Source organism: Myotis daubentonii, chromosome 2, assembly GCF_963259705.1.
Source record: "Myotis daubentonii chromosome 2, mMyoDau2.1, whole genome shotgun sequence".
NCBI lineage: Eukaryota > Metazoa > Chordata > Mammalia > Chiroptera > Vespertilionidae > Myotis > Myotis daubentonii.
In genome coordinates this window covers 62636678-62662525 of record NC_081841.1, presented here as the reverse complement: position 1 = coordinate 62662525, position 25848 = coordinate 62636678, and the positions used below count along the sequence as shown (strand labels likewise).

Genomic DNA, 25848 nt, shown 5'->3' with positions numbered 1-25848 from the left:
ACTCTTGATATGAAACATTCTATAGAAATTTTTTGTTTTTACTAAACTATACTTTCTAACACTTTCTTTTTCATATCTAAACCAAATAAAATTTTTTCAGTACTAGTACATACTGTTCACTTCTTTTCAAAGACAGTCTTATTTGTAGTTCATAAGCACCAATCAGAGCTAATTCTCAAATCTCTGAGAGAAAATGAAAATTCCAAGCAGGAGCTGGGGGGCACTTGGCCTCATTAATGAGCAGGGTGTCCTACGAGACATCTACACATACAGCTTTTAATCAAACAGTTGTCCTCACAGATCCTTGCAATGGGAATTTTATTAATCCCAATCATTTTGGCAGGAAAATGAAGCCAGGATAAATTAGCTAACCAGGATCAGAACCCAGAAGTTGGCTGAGTGCTATGATCCCAACACCTCTCTTTCTTTCCATCTAAGTGTCTAGTAATAAAGCCAGAGAAAGGCTATATGGAAACACTTCATCAGTCCGAGATCTCTAAATAGAGTGCTTTTTAACAAAGCTTTCCAGGTGGCATCGCAGAAAACGAGGTATTCCAAAGAGGCTTTTAATTTGGGCGCTTTTTACATATCCTTTATGCCTTCTTTCTCTTTGTTCAGTGTTTTGTTCTAAGACCCAGACTTCTTTGTAGTCCATCTCAAAGGAATGAATTTTCATTTTCACTACAGAAATATATACTTCAAATACTTAAAATGCCCTTGAGCTAAAATAACGACTTAACCAAAATATAAAAATAAAAAACCTTTGAGGCTCAGAGACAAATCTTCTGATAGGGGGTGGGTGGCAAGTACCTTGGGCTCTCTCGGAATGACTTCTCCACCTTGCCTTGGGCATGTTTCTGCCTTAGCGAAGAATGCATTAACTCCGGGTCTTGGGAGGCTCACAAAGCCAGCCAGAAAAGCTTTCTTCAGCAGTCCTCCGAGGCGGAGTTTGCAGGGAAGGGCTTGAAATAATAAACAGTGCCTTCCCTCCCATCTCCTCTAAAAAATAATTAGCTTTTTATTTTACCATTTTTAAAGAGAAATGTGTTTCAAAGGTACACAAAGGCCAGAGGCGATGAGGGCACTTGGCAACCCGTTTTCCAAATAACTCCTGTACAAGACGCTCGGCAGCCTCTGGCTTTGTGCTAGGACAGCTTCCATGCTCTAGGCATCAAACTTGGTTAGACAAATCGGAGCTAGAGCTCAGGAGGAAAAAAACAAGGGTGAATGGAGTATCCGGTAATGGAAGCTTAGCAGTAATCACTGTGCATGAGCACACAGCTGAGCAGGTGGTGTTGACACATATAACACTAGAGCTAAATGAGAGATGCTGTTTTAAAGAGGCAGCCCAAATGAACATACGCTAATATAAAAACCGAATGTGCAAAGCCATTTGGGTTTGCCCTTTTTGTGACCCATATCAATAGTCTGGAAAGGTCAATCAAGTTTTGACAAGTGTCAATCAGAACATGCAGTTTGAGTCTTCTCTGTCAGATCAGGTTCTACCCTTCCTCCTCCCACTGGCCTTGCACATCCTTCCCGAAGGCAGCTGCCCAGTGGGGAGGTGATGGGCCTCCAGACAGGAACTGGGTTTAGATTTTGGAGCATTTATTTACTGTCTGTGTGACCCTGAGCTAATTATTCTGAGTCCCTGGTCCCACTTGTTAAAACTGGATTAGGAATACCTGCCTCATAGGGCTGCTGCGAGAAAGGAATGGGGATACTGTCTTGACTCCCTATAAGGGTTGGATAAATCTTCATTCTCTCAGCATTCTCCTCTTAGTTTAATGGAACTTGAGAATGGATTAGCTCTTGACTATGACTTAGCCATGTGTGTCACTGATATATAGCAAGTATGATAATAAATTACACATAATTAGCAATCAATTTCATGTGGATTTATCATGACGTCTATGTTCATCTCTATTAGAGTTTGCTGTGTGTGTTTTTTTTAAATGCCGAAATTAATGCTGCAAAGCCCAAAGGAAAGAAACATTAATATAGGTCAAATAACTACAAAAGTCCACCATAACCTTTTGAGATTTTGGTATTAGGGGACAGGCTTAGCACTCTACACCACTGTTTTATGATGAGCCCTTTAAGATTGAGGAAAGCAAATTCTGTTTTGCCTCTTTCCTCTAACCTTTTGTGTCACCGTTTTTCTGTATTTACGTCCCCACTAACCAATCACAGCACTGTTCACATTTACTATTGATTGGGTTTGCTTAGGGGAAGTTACTTTCCTTTTTCTTTCTGTGCAAAAGTCACATACACCTACTATAAGGAAAAGCCACACACACATCTGTGATCCTGCCAGTGTCATCCCTGATCTGAGAGGCAGAGGAGCAGCTGCTATCATTCCACTCCCCAGATGACAGAGATGACACTGACTCTAACATTCATTAAGCTTCTACGTGCCTGGCACGGCTCTGACTGCTTTATCATCTATAGTAACTCAGCTTTCTTTTCCTCTTAGCACTCATACCTGTCACACTATACATTTATTTGTTCACTGTCTGTTTCTCCTCTCTAGAATATGAATGCCTTGAGAGGAAGTATAGGGTCTGTTTTTATTCACAGCCATATCACCAGAACATCTCAAAGTTCCTGGCATAGTAGCAGGCATTCAAAAAAACGTTTGTTGAATAAATAGTCTTTGTAACAATGTGGGTGAGCCTCATCCAATCTGTTGAGGGGCTGAAGAGAACAAAAGAGCTGAGAAGGAGAAAATGTGCTCTCGCTGCCTCACTCTGAGGGAGGGGGAGACCTGGGCATCTCCTGCTTTGGACTTGCACTTATGCTTGAACTTACACCATCGGCTCTCCTGGTTCTTTCTTAGGCCTTTTCTCTCTCTCTCTCTCTCTCTCTCTCTCTCTCTCTCTCTCTCTCTCTCTCCCCATATATGTATGTAAATATAAGTACTTATATAATATATAAATATATTTCCATCCCCTTGGTTATGGAAACCACAGAGTGATACAGCTCCCCAGGTTGGCTAAGTGATCTGAAATTCAGATATGAGTTTGCTGACTGCCAGTCCAGTCATTTTTGTTTCTTATGGCACAGTGCTCTCCCTGTTTTCTTAACCCTACTTTGATTCTCTTTCAAAAGTTAAACCCAAAAGACTAGTGAATTAGACCCAGAAAGAGAGTCTGAGGATCTTGGTTCACTTTTTAGCCCAATGAGTTCCATCTGTGAGATCATTTAAAACAACATTTCTAAGCAGTCAGGTTGCCAGTGAATCACATATTCAATTTTTTACCTATGCTTTTGTTAAAACAACTAATGCGTGGGCTCTGGACCTGGACTTGAGCTCCCACTCTACTACTTACTGTGCAATCTGGGGCAAGCCTCTCTGAGCCTTAGTTTCCTTTTCCTGTACAATGGGAATAATGATAGTAACTACCTCATAGGAATACTGTGAGGATTGCATGAGATAAGGCAAGCACCAATGTGCTTAGCACAGTAAGTAGCACATACCTAATAGGCATGCATAAATGTTAGCTACACTGACAGGCATGGCTCGTCACTTACAAATACCTCCCTTTCTCTCTCAAATTAACAGAATCCCCAATCTGTAACTGGTGAGGAATGATCTGGACAGCTAGCTAAAAGCCTGGTGGAACCATGTTCTAAGTTCTGGCCAATGAGACGTAGGTGACAGTGTTACATGAGACTTTCAGGAAGTCCCCTTAAGAGACAGGGGCCCCGCCCTTCTTCCCTTTCTCCATTTCAGGCATGCAGATGTACCGGCTGGAGCTCTGAGAACGAACCTGAGTTATGAGGACAGAGGTTACGATTAGGTTTCCCTGAACAGTGGATTCAGAGGAGCCTGATCTCGGATGGCTTTATGTAACCTCCTGACCAGCCCGGGGATGCCAGTCTCTGAACTTCTTTTATGGGAGAGACACTATAAACCTCTATTTTGTTTATGCTGTTATTTTGAGTTCCTGTCACTCAAAGCCAAATGAATGCTAACTGCTGTGGCTGACCCTTGTGGTCTACTACGAATTGAAACGGAGGCTTGAAACCATTCGGAGGCCCTGTTTCTGCAAATAAAGGCAAGACTGAGGCAAAATACTGGAAACCTTTCCTCCTCTTCCAGATGGCGCTCTGCTGCCGCCACCCCATCTTCCCTGCTCAGAAGGCCACACCTTTATGCCTGATGCGCACAACCTGTGCTCAGAGAATCTGAAAAGTCTGGTCCACACTAAGGTACGAGTATAATGATCCTAAAGGATCTCTTCCTGTTCTTCCTGGCCGTTTACAATTTATTTAAGACAAAGCTTTCTGGCATAACGTTCGGTATAATAAGCAGACCTCTGGGAGAAATATTTTAAGGTAAAGAAGTCCACACAAGAGACTGCTGCCCACCACTAGGGTCGGCTCTAATGTAGTACCAAGCTCTCCCCTGGTAGAAGGAAAGACATATACTCAGAATGTTCACTGTCAACTCCCAAGGAGTATCCAGGACAAAGAGAAGGGACGGAGTGAATATCCGTCTGAAAAGGCAATTAAACAGCATCCTCAATTCCCTGAGGCTACTTATTTTACACCTGTCATTCAGAAATCATTATTACACCACTAGAGGCCTGATGCACAAAATTTGTGCAAGGGTAGGCCCTTGCGGCCCCAGCTACGTCAGCCCTCGCAGCCTGGGCTTTGTCCGGGAGGTCGTCCGGATGGTTGGTCCCCTGTTTGGCTGTTCAGTCGATTTGCATATTATGCTTTTACTATTATAGACTAGAGGCCCAGTGCATGAAATTCGTGCACGGGTAGGGTCCTAGGCCTGGCTGGCGATCAGGGCCACTTGGAGTCTTCCAGCTGCCAGCTGGGGCCTCCCTTCCCCAGCTGCTGGCTGCTGGCCAGGGCCTTCCTTCATTCTGTGCCGCCCACTGGTGGTCAGCGCAGCCACCATAGCGAGCGATCGGTCTCCCAGTTGAATTCCCCTGGGGATAATTTGCATATTAGGCTTTTATATATATATATATATAGACTAGAGGCCTGGTGTACAAAATTTGTACAGGGGCGGGGGGGAGGTCCCTCAGCCCAGCCTGCACCCTCTCCAATCTGGAACCCCTTGGGGGGATGTCTGACTGCCGGTTTAGGCCCGATCCCACAGAGCCTAAACTGGCAGTCGGACATCCTTCTCATAATCCAGGACCGCTGGCTCCTAACCGCTTACCTGCCTGCCTGATTGTCCCCTAACTACTCTGCCTGCCTGCCCGATTGCCCCTAACCCTTCTGCCTACCTGCCTGATCGCCCCTAACTGCCTCTGCCTGTGGCCTGATTGCCCCTAACTGCCTTCCCCTGCTGGCCTGATCGCCCCTAACTGCCTCTGCCTTGGCCCCCACTGCCACTGTGGCTTTGTCCGGAAGGAGGACTGGACAACCGGAAGATGTCCGGTCAATCTGGTTTAATTAGCATATTACCCTTTTATTACTATAGATTGGTTGTACAAAATTCTAGGCATGGTGCAAATCAGAAGGTTATTTGTTCATGGCCAGCCAGTGGTTGAATAAGGAACCTAAACTACGTTTTCCAAACTCCTGGCCCACTGATCAAATACTTCTCACCTTTTCTCACTTTCTGAATGTAAACAGTACCTATAATGGATAGATTTTATTTGAACAAGACAGAATTTGTATATCCGAACATAAAGTGTCAGAGAAACCAAGCATCATCTTTTTGAGTAAAAGACATATGTGTGTGTGTGTGTGTGTGTGTGTGTGTGTGTAACATGAAGGTCTTTTGCCTGCAAAACATGAACTCTGACCCCAGCTGAGCATGCACTCTGGATAAAGTAAAAAAAAAAAAAAAAAATTTAAGAACTCAAAGTGCTCTACAGTGTACCTAATTAAAAAGTCATTGTTGTCCTGGCCAGTGTGGCTAATGGTTAACAGTGTCAGCCCTTGGACCAAAGGATCTTGGTCATGGGTTTGATTCCTGATCAAGGGCATCTACCTGGGTTACAGGTTTCAATTCACAGCCCAGTCTGGGCGTGTGCAGGAGGCAACCAGTTGATGTGTCTCTCTGGCATCAATGTTTCTCTCTCTCTGCCCCCCTTCCCTTCCCTTCCCTCCCTTCCACTCTCTCTAAAAATCAATGGGAAAAATATCCTTGGGTGAGGATTAAAAAAAGAAAACAACAATAACAACTCATTGCTTGTCTCCTCTACCCTTTAATTCAGGGGTCCTCAAACTTTTTAAACAGGGGGCCAGTTCACTGTCCCTCAGACTGTTGGAGGGCCGGATTATAGTTTTAAAAAAAAACTATGAATAAATTCCTATGCACACTGCAAATATCTTATTTTGAAGTAAAAAAACAAAACGGGAACAAATACAATATTTGTATTTGCATGTGGCCCGTGGACGGTAGTTTGAGGACCCCTGCTTTAATTCCTCAGCTGATTCTGAGAGGTCAATGACTCTGACAGGGTCATTTGAACTCTGACGGCCATTTCTAAGACCTGGCTCCCTCAGGCTTTCAGACTAATCCTGATGAGAGTTCTGAGGAGGTGTCAGCTGACTTGATTCAACCACGCAGTTTGCTAAATGTCTGAGTCCACTTGATAGGCTGAATCCAGGAAAAATTTCACTATACACATCTCTCACTGAGATAAAGTTTTCATAACAGTTTACTGGCTTCTCATATTCAACGATCAAGTTTATCTTTGCCACCACTGTTTTGACTAGTACTACTAATTTCAGACCATAATCAACAGGCTCTTGTCTCTGACTGCCATGACAACCACCAGATTTTTTTTTTTAAACAATGTCCAAACAAAGGGAGTCCCGAAGAAGTGCCACGAAGCCCTCATCGTAAAATGGTTCAATGGGAGATGAGATACGGTTTCTTTTCTGGAGGTCTCAGGGGCACAATGCTCATTTAACTGTTGAATTCTATATCCAGAGTTTCTGGAAATGGTTGATGCCTGGGGTTGTCAGAAATTAATAAACGACAGGCTAATAAATGGCCTTTACAGTCAACTCTACTTCATTAGGTATTTTAAAATATGGATATGACCTTATACCAGGAGTCTTTTGTATGTAAAGTTGAAAGTTTCTGAAGGAGGAACTAACTGTTGGACATAAAACTGGACATAAAACTGTCCATTAAATTCATAACCACGGGTGTAGAAAACATGCTACAAAAAAATATAAACGTATCACACACAAAATTGGAAAGTGAGTTTTATAAGAATAGCACTAATTTCATAAAAGTTTAAAACTATGGGTTCTTTTAATTAGCAAGTATCAATGGAGCATTACAAACAATTTAATTCCCCAAACTGCATATTATACACATGGATTTTTGGGAACAAAAGAAATTGTAAATCAAGAAACATTTTAATACTAAGTTTCAGGTTTAATTTGCCTGTTAAGAAAAATTCAAATAATCTTGTGCAGTGCAAATACAAATATCTATAGTTAGAACAGATTATTATTTTTCATTTCTCATTAAGTTATTATGTGTTATAAAATAAAAACTCATCAAATTCCTCCAAAGGGAATTTGCATTTAATAGTATGATCATTAAATGTAAAACAAATTTACATAGACCTATGACTAATTCCCAACTTGTAACTTCATTGATTTTGGTTTTCTTAAAATAATTTTGAGTTATGTAATTTATATACAGTGGCCTGAATAAAATGTAAATTCAGAAAAGCAAATTATTGACAAAAATAGAAACCTCCTGCCCTGGCTGGAGTGGCTCAGTTCGTTGGAGCGGAGCTCCATATACCAAAAGGTGGCAGGTTCAATTCCCAGTCAGGGCACATACCCAGGTTTCCAGTACGATCCCCAGTAAGGACATATGCTGGAACCAACCGATCAATGTTTCTCTCACATCAATGTTTCTCTCTCTCTCTCTCTCTCTCTCTCTCTCTCTCTCTCTCTCCCCTTCTTCCTCTCTCTGAGGTCAATTAAAAACAAAAAAGATACCTCCCCCAAAACTAATTTTAATATAGTAAGTCCTAAACAATTTCACTGAAATGGAAAAAAAATAAAATTTAAGTACCAGAATAAAGCAACTCTAAATTTCTCAAATACCAGAATGACTAATTTAAGAATGGTAACAATTTAAAACCAAATATCTGGAATTGAAAAAAATGTACAGATCACATATGATCCAACCAATTAAAAACATGTCATATTAGAATACCTATAATCTAGTTTCTTAAAGTGTGATAACTGCATATACATACTTACCTGAATGCAGTCTCCCCAAATTGGGAGGCAATGGCAAAAGAATACAGCAGTGTGCATCTATCCACTTGGTTCATTATTTCAACTGGACAAATATCTGTCAACACCCTAGCTTGGAATGAGTTCTAATAAAAGCAGTATTTCTGCAAACCATAATTCTAAACCAAAGAGTCTTGCAAAAGAAGAAAGATTATGTGCTTACCGTATACAGCTCATTAAGAACCTTCATTAAATCCTCATGAAGTTGAAATGCAATCTCTTTGCTCTGTAATTAAGAAGAAATTAAGAAAGAATATTTTAAAATGTAATAGAAACTTGTTCCTAAATTATTTACATTTAAAAAGTCCACTGACTAGAAATAGGAGAATGTAGTGTGTAACACAACAGAAGGCCAGCACACCTAATAAAAGAAACATCTTTGACCAGAAGGACCTTTCCAAATACTAGATATATGCACCAAAGGTCAACACAGGCTGGACAGAAGCGAACACGTGATTGAACAGTCTGAATGGCTCTCCCGACATCCAAATCAGACTTTATTAAGAAGAGAAAGTACAGGTAAGCAGGATGAAGAAAGATCATGCTTGCTCAGAAGTTGAGTTACAAAACTGGGTAATAAAAATGCATGCCTACATCCTGTCTCCCATCTCGATATTGTCACAAAGGAGTTTTGGGTGTGATTCCAAAAAAGCGAAGTTAGAAACCAAAAGGGAAATTCATTCTCCCTTCTCAAAATAACTATGTGATTGACTATAATTTTAAGAAAGCACTTTCAAAGCAATGAGATGGTATGACCACTTACAGTTGACTTGCTTTCACCTCTGTGTTTATTATAATTATTCTCATTAAAACAAAAAAAGAAGAGTGTTACTCTTCTACTCAGTTGGTGAATATAGCATTTAAAACAGTCTTCCCTAGGTTAATCCTGAGAGTTTGGTAATATCTGAATATTTTTTTTCAGCCAAATCTGTAAGCAATTTTAAAGGAAATCATATATCCAAATTGTGTGTGTGGTTTTTTGTTTGTCTGTTTTTTCTGTTTTGGGTTCATTATGTAAGTCAGCTACTCAAAGTGGAAAAGAAATGTGTAGAATGGCTTAATTCACAGTTTGAGGCAGTAACAACAACGACCACTGGTTCACTGTGTGTCTGCCACTGGACTGTCGGTATCGGGGGGGAAAGGCCATGTCTTGATCAGCTCCGTGCGCCTGGTGTCCTACACCGTGCTCGGGCACAAGGCCAGGAGTAGGATGAGGCAAGTGAGACACGTAGGCATGGAATTTAAGGAGGCATTCACTCTCACCCCAGTCCAGGGCAGGCTCGGGCACGTAGGAAGCTGCCAATAAACACTGGCTAAGTGAATCCGTAAACGAGCTGAACTACTGTGTTTCTGTAACAGCTGACGTAGTTCCTGTAATTGCTGAAAGCTGGCCCCTGGGGAGAGGGCAGAGAGAGAAGGCCCACAGACCCCTCTTAAGGAAACACGAGGACTGCGATGAGATAGTCCAGCTGTGCGCCCAAGGCCACGGGGGCCCGCCTCCCTCAAAAGAGGCCACATGTGATGAAGCGAGAACTCTTGGAAGATAAGATGGTGCGGGGAGATGACATCAGAGCAGCACCTGACTCTGAGAAACTCAATTCTGTTCGTGATGAGGAGCGCTGCTGTTCCTCAAGCTCCCATAGCTCCTAAGATCTCGCGGTTGGAGTCAGAGGTTTTGTGTGGGCTGTGCCTCTGCTATGTGAAGAGGCGGGTGAAGAATCACTCAAGAGTGGAAAGAAAGTCCCCAGTGAGCAAAGAAGCCAATTGAAACTCATTTTCTTTTTCCTAAATCTTGTTTTTTCTGACCATACATATTACACGACACTCTTCTGTGTCTTGAGCTTGGTGTTATTTTACTATCAGATTTCATTCAAGGATCCGGCCACCGATTCAGAACTCTCTAACGGGATCAAAGGCCAGCCGGTAACTGCTCAGCTGACCATATTTCAGGTAGCAAGTCCAGAAAAAAAATATTTCTGGGCTAAGTCTTTAGAACCCAAACAAAAATCATCTCTTAGGTCCACTTAGCCCCAAGTCAAGAATACTTAGGATCAGATTAAAGACAGGTTTGCATGACAAGAGCACTCCACGCCATCCTAGGCCAAATAGCTTAGAACAAACAAGAAGATTCTCTGTGTATTTCAAATTTTACAAGAATGCAAGTGATCAGGTAGAAGGAATCCATCACAGACAAGCTGTGCTCTGCCCAGCATGCTCTTACATTTTTCTTCCCCCCTCCCCCAGAGGTCCGGAAATATAAAATTTGTGTGGGAGACAATAGACTAGTAGTGTAATGCTTAAAAGGACTCTGGAGTCAGAATGCCTGGGTCTGAAGTCGCAAAGACTCTGGATTCCCTTGGGCCTCAGTTTCCAGATCTAGAAAATAAACACGGTCCTTGTACCTGTCTGGGAGGGTGGATGACAGCATTAACCAGATGACACACAGCACACAGAACGGTACCTAACACACAGTAAATGTCCCATAATGTTGTCATGATTATTCCTCCCCCCAGACACTGTTTATAATGGCAACTCCCTTGCGTGAAAAGGCCACATTGTGCTTTCCTTCCTTCCTTCCTTCCTTCCTTCCTTCCTTCCTTCCTTCCTTCCTTCCTTCCTTCCTTCCTTCCTTCCTTCCTTCCTTCCTTCCTCTCTCCTCTCTCTCTCTCTCTCTCTCTCTCTCTCTCTCTCCTTCCTTCCTCCCTTCCTTCCTCCCTCCCTCCCTCCCTCCCTCCCTCCCTCCCTCCCTTCCTTTCTTTCTTTTCGTTTCTTGTCTCTATGGACCCTAATTCCATCGCCTTCCCCGTAGGAAGTGCTTGGCAGGTGCAGGTTGATGTGATTTCAAAGGCCCTCGCTCTGGCCTTGAGATCCCCCTCCGAGTGACTCCTGATTTGGAGGGGCGCTGAACATCGTGCTGCAGGCCGTGGGCATTTCTTGCGTCCCTACTTCCTGGCCATATCACATCATACACTAAGTTACCGAAGTTCCACGTCGGTGGGGTCCCACTACTCGTGGTACTGGTGGTACTGGATGACCTAATTCAATGCCCACTAGGAAATGAACAAACCCAGAGCTGAACAGCAAGCCTGACTGTTTATTGTCACGTTCGTGTTTCAGATCCCTCGAGCCAGCATAATATGATAGATACGACTAGTGAAAGAGACCCCCGAGGAGCTGAGTGCTGGGTCATGGTCCCTGTCCTCACGGCACAGAAACAACGAAAGGACCATCACACGCTGCCCCCACCCCGACTGTAAGCATGTTTCCAATTTATTACAGTCACAGTGAAAAACAACCCTCTCTTCTAAATACCACTCTGCACCCTGAAGAAGCGACCTTAAACCGAAGCACACCTGCCGAGGCACACAGTGAGTGAGCTGGCACATAGACTACTGGACTGAAACCCTCTCATTAGAAAATACCTGGATAATCAAATGGCTCAAGAGTTCAAAATTCCTCAACATTCAACAGGTTAAATATGCCTCTGGCTTCTATTTCATTGAATTTGAAAACAGTGAGAGCAGACCCTGGACCCTTGAGTAAGAACGGCTACGGAAGAAAAACGATACTAGCATTAAGGCAAGCGATCAATGTTCTCTTTGTACAACATGAAAAAGTAACTCTATGAAATGATACATGTTTGAAATAAAGTATTTCTATGTTACTTGAGATTGGCCAGTTAAATTTACTTTTGCATGAAAGGAGACTCCCTTCAACGGCTTTAGGTTTGGAGTTGAAAAAGGAAAGAGTCCCCCTGCGCCCCCCCCCCCCCCATTAATATAAGCCTTGTTCAAATGATGGTAAAACTTCTAATACATTTTAATAGGATTTTGACCCAAAAGAAAAAAAAATGGCTAGAACTTCCATTCAGTTGACACTTATTGAATGTCTCCGATGTGTAAACCTAGAGTTGAATAGCAAGCCTATTTCTAATTGTTTACTATTTATTGTCACTTTGATCTATCAGACACCTCAAACATAAGTGCAAAATTAATAGTCCAAAAGTTTTACCTTTTCCTATTATACAAATGAATTAAGTATATTGAAGAATATTGAGAAAATAGAGAACAGAGGACAAAACCCCACTATTATAATTTGCTGTATTTCTTCAAGTTTGTTATGTAAACATAGGTATGAGTTGGAATCAATCCTATCTAATAAAGAGGGAATATGCTAATTGACCCTCACGCAGTCGCAAAGATGCAGCGCCCACAGCCAATAAGGAGGGAATATGCTAATTGACTGTCCCACCCTCAAAGATGGTGGCGCCCATAGCCAATAAGGAGGGAATATGCTAATTGACTATTCTGCCCTCAAAGACGGCGGAGCCCACAGCCACAAGATGGCTGGCAGGGGAGGGTAGTTGTGGGCAATCAGGCCAGCAGGGGAGGGCAGTTAGGGGCAACCAGGCCAGCAGGGGAGGGCAGTTGGGGGCGACCAGGCCTGCAGGGGAAGGCAGTTGGGCGGGACCAAGCCTGCAGGGGAGGGCAGTTGGGGGCAATCAGGCTGGCAGGGGAGTGGTTAGGGCAGCCGTGGGCAAACTACGGCCCGCGGGCCAGATCCAACACAGAATGCACTATAAGCCTTTAGACCAGCATTGGTGGTCATTGTTTAGAGTGTTAGAACATACTAATGAAATGGAATGAATAAGTAAATCATTGAATGATTGGTGGGAAAGAGTAGGAATATTGGAAACCATAATAGAAGAGTGGTTAATATACATTCACTGGGTAGTTATTGTGAATCTAGTTATAATGATGGTCTTGAAAATTTTTATGGTAACTGAAAAAACAGTTAACCATTAGTTTAAAATGAATAAAACTAAAAAAAAAAAAGACCGTACCCTTTTATGTAATGATGTTTATTTTGAATTTATATTAGTTCACACAAACACTCCATCCATGCTTTTGTTCCGGCCCTCTGGTCCAGTTTAAGAACCCATTGTGGCCCTCGAGTCAAAAAAGTTTGCCCACCCCTGGGTTAGGGGATGATCAGACTGGCAGGCAGGTGAGAAGTTGGGAGCCAGTAGTCCCATGTTGTGAGAGGGATGTCCGACTGCCGCCCCGAGTGGTCCCAGATTGGAGAGGGTGCAGTGCAGGCTGGGCTGAGGGACACCCTCCCCCCCCAGTGCATGAATTTCATGCACCAGGCCTCCAGTCTAAGATAATAAAGTGTCTTTTCTACTTTTTTTTCAGTTACCATAAAAATTTTCAAGACCATCATTATAACTACATTCACAATAACTACCCAGTGAATGTATATTAACCACTCTTCTATTATGGTTTCCAATATTCCTACTCTTTCCCACCAATCATTCAATTATTTACTTATTCATTCCATTTCATTAGTATGTTCTAACACTCTGAACGATGACCACCAATGCTGGTCTAAAGGCTTATCGTGCATTCTGTGTTGTTTCCTTAACGTAAATTCCCAGACATGAAATTACTAGGCTAAAAATACTGACTTTTTTAAAGATACTTAATACATATTACAAGATTTAAAAAGGAGTTATAGTAAGTTGATATTGCTTCCAGGACAACAGTGTCACTGAAGTCATTATTGGGGGTTCATCCAAGGCTCTATTCTGTATGTCATTCAAATTTAATAAATACATAAAGATCTAATTATGCCCTTCCTCTGATTAAAACCCATCAAACACTTGCTATATTTTTTTCAGCCTGAAGTTCACTTTATTTATTTATTTATTTATTTATTTATTTATTTATTTGGTTAATTCTCACCTGAGGATATATTTTCCATTGATTCTTAGAGAGTGGAAGGAAGGGAGGGTAAGGGAGGGAGGGAGGGAGCGATATCAATTGGTTGACTCCTGCAGGCATCCAGGCAGGGGCTGGGGTCAAACCTGTAACAGAGGTATGCGTGTCCTTGAACAGGAATTGAACCCTTGACCACGAAATGCATGGGTCGTGGCTCTAACCACTGAGCGCACCGACTGGGGCTGGAGTTCAAATTTTTCTAGTTACCCATCATTTCCTCTGTCTAACTACTGTGCTTTACATTGCACAAATCTCAAACCACATCCTCAGCCTGCTCAGAACCTCGCAGGTTCCTGTGCTTTCCCCAAGCCGTCCCTTCCGCCTGGACTCTCCTTCTCTTGCCTGGTTTTGACGATCCTACATGTTACTCTGTGAAAACTTTCTTGTAACTTGGCCTTGAATGCCAAATAAAAAAACATTATATCTTCCCTTCTCTATGATTTCATAATATCTTTAGTCATCTATCACCACTCCTAGGCTATATAATTTAGTGGTTAAGAGTTTAAACGTTAAAATCGAACTGCCTGTTTTCAAAGGATCTTGTTACAGTCTGTGTATCAGTTAAATGACTTTGCGAGACCTCAGTTATCTTAATGGCAAAATGGAGGTGCCAACAGCCCCATGTCACAGCTTCATTGGGGTGGTCCTTATTAAACATCTAACACAAAACCTGGCACACGTGAGTGTTAAACTGATACTATGTAGCCATTATGATGATGCTCCCTACGTTTCTTTCGTCATAAACAGCATTTCTTTGAGAGCCAGGAGTACATCCCCATCACCTTTTTACTCCCAGGGCCTGCTCTGGTGCCGGCACACCAGGTGTTCCACATATGTCTGCTGAGTGAATGGGACCCGGAGCTGAGGAAGGTGTGGCTTTTGCCTTCCAGGGTTCCCAATCTCACCGAGGAGCCGGAGCCGGACGTGCCCAAACAGCTCACTCTGCAGAGCCTTGGCCAGGATTTCTATTCCTGGAGGCCTGCGGGCTTGCTCCCTGGAACCTCCCAGCAAGGAGAGAAAGGAAGGCAGAACACAGAGCAGAGTAACACAACCACATGTGAGCGCACTGAGCAATCCATCAAGCCATCTACGTGGTTGAATTAAATGGCCAATTCAGAGGGTGCCTGGCCTCTGGAAGAGTATTTTTTTTTAAAGTAAGTCTATTGTGAGGAGCAGTCAAGGAATCCTAACCTTCTGCTGAGTCAGAGTGGGAGTAGGGAGAAAAAGGAAAACCAGATTAAATATTTAATGAGGGGGTTTCGAATGTTTTAGTGTCTCACCCTTGGTCTGTTTTGGATGTCAATTCTGGATAAAGGGGTTAGGCCATACTTCCCCAGTGAAGTGCTTTTTAAGTCCAAAGCTCATGTCCGTGTGTCTTTATAATGACAGCTCCCCTTAATTCATGTAGACTCTGAAGACAGAGTCATCTGTGTCCCCCAGAACGCCTAACGGAGAAGGCTGGGCTTCCCTGGCCTGAACTCAGCCTCTGGGTAATATTGATAGTGTCCTGCACACTTCCCTTCTATCTGTCCAGGGACAAGACTTTCTACTTATTAAAAGAGAAAACTAAATATCAGCACATGGAATTAGTCTCATGATCTACTTCATTCCCAAGAAGAAAAATAATCAATATCCTTTCAGGCAAAACCCCACGCCACGAGAAAACGTGGGAAAATTATAAAGAACCACACACACAAGGGAACCAGAACTTCATTTTTGAAATGAGACAAAACTTAATCTTAAAGGACATATCTGAGGCCTCTCCTAGAATATTCACTAGAGGAACAGCGAGGCAGATGGGGCGGGTGGCGTCCCGGTGAAAAGGCCTGCCGCTGCTGTGTGCAGCCGGCGAGCAGACAATTTGAAAGGTGCAAAGTCACAGACACCAAAGTCACTCAGAACCTCCCAGGGACAAACAGCACTGGAACAGACAGGTTAAGAAACCCAAGACTGAAATTTAAAATCCTACAGGGAATAAAGCAGGTGACACCGCTATTTTCACCTTCAGCTTACATTTCCTTAACTCTTTAAGGAACACAATTCATGCTACGGTTATGTCTCTCCTCAAAATGGTGGTAAGTTGGGAAATACCTTTTCATTATTGCTAAATGAATAATCACTTAGGCTTACGCAGTGGCTGATGTAAACCACCTACCCAATTAAACTCAGAATGTGTTATGAAACTCTGGTTCAGACTGTAATATAATTAAAAATATCAGAAATATATTTCCAGATCATTTTTCAATATGCTAAACTTTACAAAACTTTGATAACTCACCTTTATTGACAATTTCTTAATATTACCATAATAACATGTTTTCTTTAGTACAGTGATTTTCAACTGTTGTGCCACAATGATTTTTAAAACATGTAATCCCTGACTATTTAGTCAGGGGCACTGACCTCTTTTTCCCTTAGATTGTGAAATTAAAAAAAAATGACAACAGGAAACACAACAACAGCTGTCCGATGTGAATGAATGAAATTATTATACCTTTCTTGTTTGTTTTTGGCAGATGGGTAAAAAAATATATATTTTTGGTGTGCCGCAGAATTTTAGTAAGTAGTTTATGTGTGCCACGAGGTGAAAAAGGTTGAGAATCGCTGCTTTAGTAGATGAACCTGAGTTTAGTATTTTATCACTAAAGCTTGTCTCTTCTGAGGTCCTTAGCTACACTGCTCCCCAGGGTGACCACAAGGTTACATCTATGGCATGGTTAGCTGGGGCCATGAGTATAGTCTGTGGTGAAGCAAACTAGAACACATTGTCTAGAAACCCATAATTTCAGTCTTTATAGCACAGCGGTAACAAAAATCCAGGAACTATTTACAAAAACAAATCAATAAGTCGGAGGTTTGCTCATTTATAAGTCATCCATTGAATTAGTCAGCAAAAGGCAAGGAGTCTCAGATACTGGTAAAAGTTCATTCATTCATGCACTCATTCATGCATTACGTCATTCATTCCACTGGTTTTCATGAGTACCTTCTAGGTGCCAAAGATAGAAAAGTGGCCTTATAGTCTAGTGCAGTGGTTCTCAACCTTCCTAATGCTGTGACCCTTTAATATAGTTCCTCATGTTGTGGTGAACCCCAACCATAAAATTATTTTCGTTGCTACTTCATAACTGTAATTTTGCTACTGTAGACAATATGTAATTATACATGTGTTTTCCGATGGTGTTAGGCGACCCCTGTGAAAGGGTCATTTGACCTGCAAAGGGGTCGCGTCCCACAGGTTGAGAACCGCTGCTCTAGTGAGCGAGATAAACAAAACAATTTCAATACAGTCTGATTTAAGCTTATTCAACTTAAAGATTTCTATATATAACTTGTGAGTCAAATCTTAAAATTAATTAGCTAATCAATTGGTCAAGAATTTAACCTAAAGCAAAAACTTCCTTTAAAGATCTATATTTAGCCTAATACTAATAATACCATTTCAGAACTGGTTAATTGGTCTATAGAATTAACAATGGATTTAAGTAAAGGTAGCCTAAGGAATAGAAAAAATATTTCCCAAAAGTCATACTTTGTTTCATCACATGAAGTCACCCTTTGTTTTTCTAAATACTGATGCAATAGTCTATTTGTATCAACTTTCAAGTCAGCATGTCTGAGATAGTCACTTCATCATAATTCAAGACAATTTATGGAATACTTCATTGTGTTTGAGGTACTATACAAGGAGAGTCACCTGATGTCCATTCCAGAGAACACTGCAAAGATACAACCAAGCAGAACTCTAATTCTGAGTTGGCCCTGGCTGACTTCAGACTACAGTAAATGTTAGGTCTTCCTGGGGTCTTCCTAATTGGGCTTACCTCCTGTAGACTCACAGAGCTAGTTAATCGAAGCCATCTTCTCTATGACGGGTCTTCAAATACTTGAGGCAGCTACTGTGTCCTAGCTAAGGCTTTCTTTCTCTGTCCTAAATATTCCGAGAAACTTCAACTATTCCTTATATGACAGTTTAAAGAAATGAGAGCGAATTCTCCTTGCTCCCCAGATAATTGTTCATTGTCTTGTAGCTAGGGATATTAAAAGGGCACTTCATACTTCAGGGGGTGGAGGCTAATATCTCGGGAGGACAGGAGGCACAACACATCTCCCAGCGACCTGCGGTCACGTACAGTTGCCCCGTTTTGTGGAGGCAGCCAAACCTGTCTGTACAGTCACTGCAAACCGGGAATCTTGGAATGATTGCATCCTTCTTCCTTTTCCATTAAGCTAAAGAGCCATCAGCTAAAGGAGCAGAAGCCTTAAGAAAATCTGATTAAGATGGACTGACTAGCAATGTTCTGGTATTAAACTGCCAAAGACCTTTTATAAAAGAGCAACAGCATTCGATTCATCCTTAATTTACATGGATGAAAATTTTTGAAGGCGGTATCACTGCAAGTATGGATCTGCTCTCTGGCCATAATTCACAATAGAGCAAAAATAAACAGATTATTATGCAATAGCTTCCTCACCAGGTCCTCAAGACCAATTTCTTCCAATTCCAATTTACTCTTTTTTAAAATTTATCTTTGTTATTGAAAGTATTATAGATGCCACCCTTTTTTCCCCATTGTCCCCCTCCTCCCCGCTCCGGTCCGCTCCTCAGGCCTTCCCTGAACTATTGTTTGTCCATAGGCTGTGCATATATGCATATAAATTCTTTGGTTAATCTCTTCCCACCTCCCACTCCCTTCCCTCTGAACCCATTTACTCTTCAGAATGCTTTAGAAAAACAAGGCTGGTTATGCCATATCCCGGCTTAAAAATCTCCCTTGGCTTCCTTCGTTGATTAGATCCTCAAACTGATCATCATAATTCTTGCTGCACCTCCCCAACCTGGATCCACCCTTTCTGGATCTCAGAGAGCGGTTATCCCACATGTACATCTATTTCCCATGCTACAGGCAACACTCCTAACCCCAGCCAGCTGTGTCACTGAGTGAGCTTTCAGTCCAGGCAACATATCTCTACCACTCAATACTGTTACCAGTTCAATACACGGGGCCACCAAGAGCCCCACCTGTACCCATCTTCTCAGAACTCCAAGATCGTTTCTTTGCTGTTCTCTCTGTCTAGAAAAATGCACTTCCCCTAATTCCTCTGCAAATCCCCCATGTTTTAAGACTTTAATCAAATGCTCCTCTAAATGTGTGAAGCCTTTCCCCATTTTCCTAGGAGTACCTTACTCGCTCCTCTGAGCTCACGTGGTCTTGGGCCCTAACTCTGTCAGAGCAGTTAGCAATTTAAAATGCAGTTTTTACCTCTGCAGTTCTTTTCTTTTAACCACAAACTTAACTATAATCTCCTTTGGGTACCAATTAAGGATTTATATTTACTTGTGTGACCTTAGCACTCATCATTGTATGTGCCTGCCACATAATGATAATAAAGGTTTGTTGAATGAATGAAATGGAATGATTACTCTGTTTTGGAAAGGAAAGCTGTTCTTAGTAAGGTGCAGGGGCAAAAATGAAAAGGGAAAGAAAAGAAGTTACAGTGGATTTGTCATGACTTTTCAATGGAAATATAAGACACTAGAGGCCCGGTGCATGAAATTTGTGCATGGGTAGGGTCCCTAGGCCTGGCTGGCGATCAGGGCCGCTTTGGCTGGCCTGGGGCCTGCGGGCTGGGGGAAGCTCCTGCATTGAGCGTCTGCACCCTGGTGGTCAGTGCGTGTCATAGCAACCGGCCGTTCAGTTGATTTGCATATTAGCCTTTTATTATATAGGACTAGAGGCCCTTCGTGCATTCGCGGGGGGGTGGGGGGGGCGCGGGGAGGGAGGTCCCTCAGCCCATCCTGCACCCTCTCACAGTCTGGGAGCCCTCCGGGGATGTCTGACTGATGGCTTAGGAGGGAACGGGCCTAAGCCGTCAGTCAGACATCCTTAGCACTGCCGTGGAGGTGGGAGAGGCTTCCGCCACTGCTGCTGTGCTCATCAGCTGTGAGCCCAGCTTCTGGCTGAGTGGCGCTCCCCCTGTGGGAGCGCACTGACCACCAGGGGACAGCTCCTGCATTGAGTGTCCGCCCTCTGGTGGTCAATGCATGTCATAGTGACTGGTTGTTCTGCCATTTGGTCGATTTGCGTATTAGCCTTTTATTATATAGGACTAGAGGCCCAGTGCACGAATTCGTGCACCAGTGGGGTCCCTTGACCTGGCTTGTAGGATCAGGCTGAAACTGGCTCTCCGATATCCCCCAAGGGGTGCCGGATTGCAAGAGGGCGCAGGCCAAGCTGAGGGACCCAACCGGTGCATGATTGGGGCCGGGGAGGGATGCATGAGGTTGGTCAGCCATTGAGGGGTCATGGGAGGGTTCCAGGGCTTGTCCAGCCCATCTTGCTCAGTCCCAATTGGCCAGACCCCAGCAGCAAGCTAACCTATCAGTTGAAGCATCTGGCCCCTGGTGGTCAGTGCATGTCATAGTGAGTGGTTGAGCAGTCTTAACATATCATTAGCATATTACACTTTGATTGGTTGAACGGACAATTGGACGGCCAGAGACTTAGCATATTAGGCTTTTATTATATAGGATTGCCAAATAATAAAAGAGAATTATTTTAGTCAATCCTTGCAATCTCCATCTTTAGACCCAAAGAGATGAAATTTTCATGGGCATGTTTATTCAAGCTCATGCATTAGCCAATTATGGTTCTCTGTTCCATTGAAACGATCAAATTTTAAAGAGTAAAAATGGTACATGTACTTATTTACTATCAATTATTGAACATCACTGGTTTTTCTCAGTCTAAATAGTTCATACATACTGTGTCAAAAATTTTTATTTTTAGAAGTCCTATGTTAAGCACACAAAGTATTTAGTTGGTAAAATATTTGTTTGTTTCTACTTACTTACCTAATAATGAGAAAAAATTTTTTCCTTTGAGATGTAAAAGGTACTAAAGTCAATCTGACAGCTATATTCGGTATCTCCTTACAATTGCATATTTTTGGGTTGCTATAATTCAAGGTATCGCACGTGTCCCTTAATTCAAATATTTGCTATATGTGCAGTATCCCTTAATATGGCATTTATTGCAGCTGCTGAAAATCTTTTAGAATCCTACCATGTGGAAGCAAGCAGAGTTTTCAACTGGTAAGAAACCTTGGCCAGCAACCCTAATACTGTTCTCGGGTTGCTGTAAACTTCGTTCTCAAGTGCAGACATCTAGACACATGGTTGGAATGTTCTCTCCTCATCAGTTCTTTCCTTAAGACTGCAATTTCCTTCCTGGGTGAGGATAGTGGGTAAGGATTCAGTGTCTATGGCTCTTTGAAAAGGAACTTCATGAAGTCCTGATCTTTTATAAATAACCAAACCTAAATAAACCTGGTGCTGAACAATGTTTTTATTCCTCTTCATGGCAAATGAGGAACTGGCCTTTTGACCTGCTCCATTAGTAAACTAATGTTTGTTAGTTTACTCTAGAATTGTAAACCAGGTGACTTAAAAAAATCAAATTGGAAAAGCAAATCTTTTTAAAAATCTGTTTAGGGGAAAAGAGGATCAATTTGAATCAACAGTTCTCAACGAGGGCCAATTCCCTCTGCAACTCCCAGGGATATTTGTTAGTATCTGAAGGTTGGCACAATCAGTAAGGTGTTACTGGCATTTAGTGCATAGAGAAATCCACATTCATCTAATTGTTGTTCTCCCACAATTAATGGATCAATTTTCCTCTGGCTGCTTTCAATATATTTTTATCTTTAATTTTCGATGTGATTATAATGTGTCTGGGTATGGACTTCTTTGGATTCATCTAGTTTGGGTTTTGCTGACACCTTGAATATGTAGGTTTATTTTATTTCCCAAATTTGGGAAGTTTTCTTGCAGTTACTTTTTCAATATTTTTTTTCTGCACACACTCTTTCTCCTCTCCCTCTCCTTCAGGAACTCTGCTGACATAAATGTCAGACTTTTGGGATTGTCCCAAAGGTTACTGAGGCACTAATTATTATTATTTTCAATCTTTTTGTCCTCTGTTGTTCAGTTTGGATAATTTCTATCTTTAAGATCAACAGAATTTCATCAGACTCTTCCTTCTGTTATCTCCATTCTGCTATGGAACCCATTTGTTGAGTTGTGTTTGTTTGTTTTTTCTTTTCATTTTGATCACTGTATTTTTCAGTTCTAAAATTTCCATTTGTTTATATCTTCTATTTCTTTGATGAGACTTTCTATCTTCCCATTCATTTCAAGAGTGCTTGCCCTTACTTCTTGGAACATTTTTATCATGATTTCTATAAAGGTCCTTGTTAGATAATTCCAACGTTTATGTCATTCAGAATTGGTGTCTGTTGCTCGTCTTCTCCCACGTGAGTTGAGGTTTTCCTGGTTCTTTGTATACTGAGTACTCTTGGATTGTATTCAGATATTTTAAAGATTATGTTTTGAGAATCTAGGTCTTGTTTAAACCTTATGTAGAATGTTGATATTTTTGTTTTATCAGGAAATCAACCTAGTTGGATTCAGGATGCAAATTCTGACCAGCCTTTGATGGGTTGTGGTTTTTATGTCAATTCTGTTTCTAACACTATTTGGATCTGTCTTGCATATGTACCAACCTGTGGCCTGTCTAAAACCCACGCAATGGTCTATTCCTTAGTTCAGTTCTCCAAATCATGGGTAGGTCTACTGCTAAAGATCAGACCCAACCTGTACAGCTCAGGGGTGAGCCCAGGAGTTAGAAAGAACTTTATGGACTTGCTTTTTAAATCTTCACCCTCTCTGTAATCTCCCTAGTACTTTTGGGTTTCCTGGGACAACCCTTTTCTGACTTCTCTCTTTTTTAGGAAGTAGACAGCACATAACAGTGTTGCTTAAATCCAGCCCTGTCAACACCGGGTCTTGCTAAAATGCCTTGAACTTTCTGTTATGTGGATCACACTCATCTCTGATTTCTAATATAGCCGTAAGTATTCACTATTTATTCATTCGATAAGTATTTACTGAGCATCACTATGAGCCAGTCACTGTTTCAGGGCACAAGACGAGGTCCCTTCCCTCAGGAACTTACATCTAATTTGAGGGGAAACAGCAAGTGAACAACCATTAAATAAATATACACTATGTCAGAAAGGAATAAGTGCTGTAGAGGAAACTAAAGCTAGAAAAAGGAGACAGGGTTATAGACTTCAACTCAGAGTGAGGGGGGATCCAATAGAGTGAGCAAAGGAGTACTAGCATCTGCTTGAAGTTAAAGGGACTGTTCCAGCTTTTCCTATTTATATATTTGATTAGTCATTTCAAAGACAACTTGGGAGGAAAGGCAGTGGGAGCCCATGTGCAAACTGCCACCTCGCTCAGAAGTTCCCTGATACGATGTTTTCCCCCCTTCATTTTAATCATCCTAACACTACATACACAATGCATAGTTTTCAAGTGTGCTTGGAGAACAGGCTAATTCTCCATTAATAAAAAGTATTTGGGGCTGAGTTAGTTAATGGGTATAGTTTCCCCACTTCTCTACAGTAAACAGTGACTGGTGTACTCCACCAAGTTTTTAGTTTACAATAAATAATTGTTTTCTTGTATGTCTTATACAATATGTTCAATATAAAATACTAGGTAAACAAACAGAAGAAAATTAAAATAACAGAGATATCCCTTTAAAATAGTTTGGCCCATATACTTCTAGATTTTTTTTTTTTTACCATAAATAAGTTTCAAGTGCTTTTAGACAACTATTCTCAATGTAATTATGTATTCAACTACTAACATGAGTGTCAGTACTGCCACATTATGTTGCATGACAAAATGTCAACTTACCTGACATCAGGTTTTAAAAAATGATAGCACTTTCCAAGGCGACACACATATATCATCTGTGTAGTGTCCCCTGTAAGTCTTTAATAACGCTTCAGAACCAACAGTGCATGCTCTTATCTAGTCGCCCACCAGCTCATTTATACCCAGGTGAGCCACGCATGTCCTGCTGTCACTACGCCATAGAGGTAACAATGCAAATATAAGAGCAGCAGCACCAACAACTGCTATTTATTAAGCACTTACTATGTGCCAGCCATCCTGGTAAGCAATTCATAAACACAAAGTAAAAATAGTTTCTAAAATATTTCAGGAACCTACAACATTGTAAGACATGAGTGTGGTTTTGATTTATTTCTAGAAAAATGAGCTAGTCATAGGATCAATAAAACTCGAGAACCGGCTAGCAGTGTTAGCTCGAACTATTCTCACTTATTTTTCCAGGCCCCATCAATAATTAAGCTGTCTCTGGAGGCCACCAGCATACCATTTAATTCTTCTGCTACCCTGCACTAAAATGCTTTGGAAAAGTTCCTCCTGTTATATTATTTACTACTGTTGCATCAGCATACTAAATCACATCGCCTAGCTCTCTGCTGAAATAATAAAATAGTCACTTTATTTGTTCAGGGGATAGATACTCATTGGTAAATCACAGCCATGACCAAATTTATTCCAGCAAGGCAAAAGGTAAGAATTTCATCAAAAGCATGAAATTCTAATGCTACCCTCTGACCTAATAATTCTACTTCAAGCGATGTAGCATAAAAATAAGAAAATCACAGATGTGTGAAAGATTTAGATGTCCAAACAACAGGAAAATAACTTGGCTGTGCAGATATTAAAACATTATATATGGATGAAATATCCCATTTTAAAAGGCTGTTTCCAGACATGGGAACACTAATAATATTTTACATGAAAAGAACTGGTTTCCAAAGTTATATGCAATGAAATCTCAATTTTGTAAGATACCTATAAATGTAATGTTTGTATACTACACATATGTTTATTATATAAATATTGAAAATAAATAGCCCAAAATATTTATAGTAGGAAGTGCTAATGTGGGTAATTCTTATTTCCATTTTTACATTTTTTAGTATTTTCTAAGTTTGTACAATGACTATATGTTTATATATTAAAAAAGAAATAGGATCTTTTTCTTTCATATATAGATTAGTAGTTTTCAAAACATATGGATCTTTCCTTCAAAATAAGGTCAGACTTAGAGATCTCAAATAGACTGGTATCTTTTACTAATTTATATTAAAACATCTTTCTAAATATTAATTTATTTTAAATGATCTAATTGGAAACACAGCATTTGCCCACCAGGAAATGTCTTTGTTTTCTTTCTTATTGGGGTATTTAAGTAAAATATGATTGGCTTTGAGCAAAATAAAAGGTGAATACAAATTTCAAATCTCACTAGTAAACTGTCATCCTTCCTTTCAAATTAGGCCACATAATCTTCAAGACAAAAGTAGGTTAATTTAATTCCTGTGAGCCTGAATCTGATAACCGATGGCAGTTATGCCTAAGTGGAGTAATTCTCAGTGGCTTGGGCCAGTCTCTGTTGCTTCGAATCCCCACTTAGAACTCAGATGACTGACAGAGTTTGCTGCCTTATCCAGAACTATCATTCCTCAGGATTTTCGTTAGAAATAAATAGGGCCAAGACCATCGTGCCAAGACCCAATTCCCCGAAATCCCGACTTATACAGTGAGTAACATCTCTCGTTACCATCAAAAACACCAAGAATCACAGTAACTATATCTAAGTTATGTCTAAGACATATGCACAAAGACAAGAATATATACCAGTTAGCCTGGCTCTACAATTTATCTCTCTGAGCCTTTTGCTTCCTCGTCCCTGATAGATGGATTATAATATCTGTTCATTAGGCAGCTATGAGAAGGCATGACACAATGTATAAAAAATGCAGAGCCCGGCCAATCAGAGAAAGACAAATATCACATGATCTCACTTATTTGTGGAATCTAATGAACAAAATGAATTGACTCACAAAATAAGACCCAAGGCATGGA

The 25848-nt window shown here is 41.3% G+C and overlaps 1 protein-coding gene across 3 annotated transcripts in view; it reads right to left on the bottom strand.

The window, feature by feature from the left end:
- The window catches only part of SRGAP1 (SLIT-ROBO Rho GTPase activating protein 1), a 272029-nt gene that overhangs the window by 104692 nt on the left and 141489 nt on the right, over positions 1-25848 (bottom strand). For all 3 annotated transcript variants that reach the window (XM_059683488.1, XM_059683487.1, XM_059683489.1), the window contains exon 4: positions 8414-8476. In XM_059683488.1, coding sequence (XP_059539471.1) covers positions 8414-8476 — 63 coding nt within the window. The remainder of the gene's footprint in view (positions 1-8413; positions 8477-25848) is intronic.